The sequence below is a fragment of the Brassica napus genome, chromosome C3 (genome assembly GCF_020379485.1).
Source record: "Brassica napus cultivar Da-Ae chromosome C3, Da-Ae, whole genome shotgun sequence".
Classification (NCBI taxonomy): Eukaryota; Viridiplantae; Streptophyta; class Magnoliopsida; order Brassicales; family Brassicaceae; genus Brassica; species Brassica napus.
Window position 1 is genome coordinate 16161233 of NC_063446.1, and position 3601 is coordinate 16164833.

General features: G+C 33.9%; 1 protein-coding gene across 2 annotated transcripts; it reads left to right on the forward strand.

The window, feature by feature from the left end:
* The first annotated feature begins 304 nt into the window (after nucleotides 1-304).
* On the forward strand, nucleotides 305-3161 carry LOC111209698 (transcription repressor OFP5-like). 2 transcript variants are annotated; one of them, XR_002661132.2, is made up of 5 exons: nucleotides 305-2028; nucleotides 2105-2219; nucleotides 2296-2405; nucleotides 2561-2759; nucleotides 2846-3161. XR_002661132.2 is itself a non-coding variant. In XM_022709729.2 (3 exons), exons 1-3 carry the CDS (start codon nucleotides 2398-2400, stop codon nucleotides 2966-2968), a joined length of 330 nt encoding a protein of 109 aa, XP_022565450.1. In that variant the 5' UTR covers nucleotides 2232-2397; the 3' UTR covers nucleotides 2969-3161. The 2 variants fall into 2 exon arrangements, 1 of the variants encoding a protein (XP_022565450.1); XM_022709729.2 differs by lacking the exons at nucleotides 305-2028; nucleotides 2105-2219 and having other exon boundaries at nucleotides 2232-2405.
* The last annotated feature ends 440 nt before the right edge of the window (nucleotides 3162-3601 follow it).

The window sequence follows — 3601 nt, forward strand, 5'->3', positions numbered from 1 at the left end:
AATGAATTGATTTGGAAAAGGAAAATTGAACAAATAGGAAAAATGTAATGGAAAAATTGAATAAACAGTTAACATGAATTGATAAAAAAAAATTACTTATGTTTTAATATTTTAATAAGTATAATGGCGGTGTCTTGCGCCAATTTCTGAATTATCTTCATTTTTATTTTGTTTTTGTAGTTTTTTAAAAAAAATAGAGGAGGAAATATTTCTTCATGATTTCCCATGTATATGAGGAAAAATGAGAAATTTAGTGGGATCTATGTATTCAGGGCCAGCTTATCAGGGGGAACAAGCGGTGCGACCGTCCCGGACCCAAGTCCGTGTCCCTCCGTATAATATTAATTAAGGGGTCCAATTTTTTTATAAATCTATATTTTTAGAAATAAAAAATTATAAATATAATAAATAAAATTGAAAAGGGTTCAAATTATTTGATATGTATATAGTTTTATTTTCATTACAAAATATTACTGATTAAATTTTAAAAACATTTTAAACATTATCTACATATAAATTTTGAGAAGGTAAAAAAAATATTTTTCGCTAACAGTGTTAAGCCGACCCTGTATGTATTACCAATTTGACAAAAAGTTCAATTTAATTGATATCAATTTTAAGAAAAAATAAATTCATAATCATTTTTTTTTCTTAAAGAATGGTCACCGATTGAAGCCAAATAACTAATAATTTGTTTAAATTATCATGAAACCAAATAACTAATAATTGATGGTGTACCATATTCAAATGACATTGTAGACTACGTAATTTTTTAACCAAAAAAAAAAGACTACGTAATTTGTCCACAGCTTTCCTCTCTTTAATTAAGCATAGACTTTGTATCGGGAACTTTCCTCGTTGGGTCCATACCTTGTTTATTCAAAATTGCTAAGAGGATAACAAAAGTATATTGTTAAACAATTAGAAACCGTACAGTTCGTGTAATTGTTATATATATATATATATACTATATTAAAAGAGTTATATGAGCATCAGAGAGGATGTCCACGTCGGACAATAAAATCAGCCAATAGGAAAACAGCTCTCCGCCACGTCAGATAGGCAATGACAAATCTAACTTTTTCCAAAATGAATCCTGGCCCCTTTCTCTTCGTCTTCTCCGTCTCTCGACATTCCTAGATCCATATTTTGTTTCTCCTTTTCTTTTCTCATTCTCTTCCTTTACTTCATAGTTGATAGTACTTTCTGATTTGTGTTGAGAGTAAGCAACGCGGCAAGAGATGTGGAGGTGAAGTGTGCCATGGAAGATGACGGTGGCTTAAGATCGTTGAGGTGTAGCCGAGCACAGCGACGTCGGATCTGAAGATAGAGAACCATAGCCATCTATCCCACCGACCACCGTCATCTCTATCTCTCTCTTAATTCAACGGCGGAGGAGGATAAGTATTAAATCCCGGTCCAATTACCGGTATGAAAGATACTACAGGTATGAAAGATTGTCCGTTTTATCTAAAAACTGTTCGGTTCGGTTATGGTAGACATGGCATTTACAATCAACTGTCCTACTCATTCCCCACCGATTGTAAGGTGCAGTTTTTAGATTTATGTTTTTTTTTTATCAAGTTTGAAAGTGATTAGCCATGTCCATTTCAGTGGGGTTAAACGTTTTTTATTTTGATTATCAGGCCAGAACTTTTGATTGGAGATTTGATAAGAGAACTCAGAAGCTACACGACAGAAAGTCAAGATATATGCTAGTGAATATGTTAACTAAACTGAATGTGATTTTAAGTTTATACTTTCTTGAATTCATTTTAGGTTTGGTATAACTTTGTCTTCGTATTTTGATTCTCAGGCTAGAACAATGGATTTGAGGGCGAGCAGATCCACATGGATATCAAGATCCAAATCAGAAGCCAAAGATTCAGGCGAATAAAGATAAGTAGAGATGCGAGAGACGTGACCAACAGCTTCTCGAACAAAATCCAAAGAGACCACATAATTTCGCAGAGGAGAAGCTACAGTAGAGAAGATATGTGGTCAGATCTCTGTTGGTCGAAACATTGGGTATGTTTTCTTCTGTGTTTAGTGCTTAGTTGATCGCCACCTGTCTCTGTCTCATTAGTAGATTTTTATTTGACAGTACCACTAGAGTTCTGAGATCTGGTTGCAAGATTAACTTCCTTAGGAGGAGGAGGCAGAGATTAGCCTCACTCGAGAAGTATAGAAAGAAGCTTGCTCCTGCCCCCAACAAACCGGTTAAGATTTCATTAAAAACCCTTAGTGACCGAGATTAGTTTCTGACAAAATGCTTGAATCATTTTTTGCTTGCAGGACACGTTTTTGATTGCTCCTGGAGTTAGCGTCCTGGCCGGGACGCTTTCTGCTGCTGAAATTGCCTCTGTCATTAACAAGTATGGATCTCCTCGCCCTAGAATGGAAAGGTAAGACTAGAAGAAAAAAAAAAATTGCTTTGATTAGAACGAAAGAAAACATCAAGGTTAGAGTTTTTAACAAAGAGCATCTAGAAATGCAAAGTTAAGAGCTATTGAAGATTTAAGGAAGGCTAAACTGAGAGCTCGAACTTTTGATGAAGCAGCAGATGGAGGAGAACGGAAGTCTTTGCAGTAGCCAACTGGTCGAGCGCTCCTCAAAAATATTTTAGAGATGCAGTGGTCGAGATGATCATAGAGAATGGTATCAACCACCAGGAAGAACTCAAAGAGGTTCTCATTTGTTATCTCAGATTCAACACCGACGAATATCATGTCGACATGAACATCAATATGTTTCAGCAGGTGCACATTGATTTAATTTTCATTAATTTTGCCGTAGAATAGTCATATATCCCTATATATAAATGTGTGTCTGTGTGTTGAATCAGATGTTTAAGACATGGGAAAAAATTATGGAGGAAAGACTAAAGGGGAAACAAAATGATACTTATAGCAAACTTGGGAGTGAAGAAACTGGTGTCTCAGTGGAAAAGGTGAAAGCGAAGTGGTAGGGGAAGTTAAGGAGTACTAGGTATTAATGACCTGTTTCTTTTCTCGAGATGCAGATCATTTTTTCAAAACATGTTTAGTGTCATTTGAGGTTTTGGTTTTGTTGCTGAGAAGGTTCCATGGCATTAAAATTGAGTTATGTTTCTCATGGCCATCCAAATCGTATATAAAATTTAGTAAATAATTTTTATTAAATTTGCATCTATGATGTCAGAGGATACAAAAACATGTGGCTGGCCAGCGTTGTGGATTATTTTTGTTATCTGGAAAAAAAGGACATGGATTTTCAAATCAGAAATCAGTTTTTTTAAGACTTTAACCATCATATTTTAAAACTAAATTTGAATTTTTATTTTTCCAGAAATTCCAATATTTTATGTATAAGGCCACATAAACTCAAGAATGCATGATTCATTAAATAAATACTTTTACGTTCAAATAAAATAAGTTGTTTTAGTGAATATTTTATATTGACATTTTCCTCTTTTCTGCTATATGACATATTCATGTTAAACACAACAACATTAGGTGGTTAGTGAAATTCAACAATCAGAAAAAGATTTTCAATAAACAAGTATTATCAGATAAAATTTAAATTTTATAGTTGATTTGGTTACGAAGATAGAAAAACCCTT

What these genes read in the sequence shown, in the direction of transcription:
- LOC111209698 (XM_022709729.2), top strand. An exon ending in ACATCAATATGTTTCAGCAG is followed by an intron (nt 2,760 to 2,845) that starts GTGCACATTGAT and finishes GTGTTGAATCAG; the next exon opens with ATGTTTAAGACATGGGAAAA.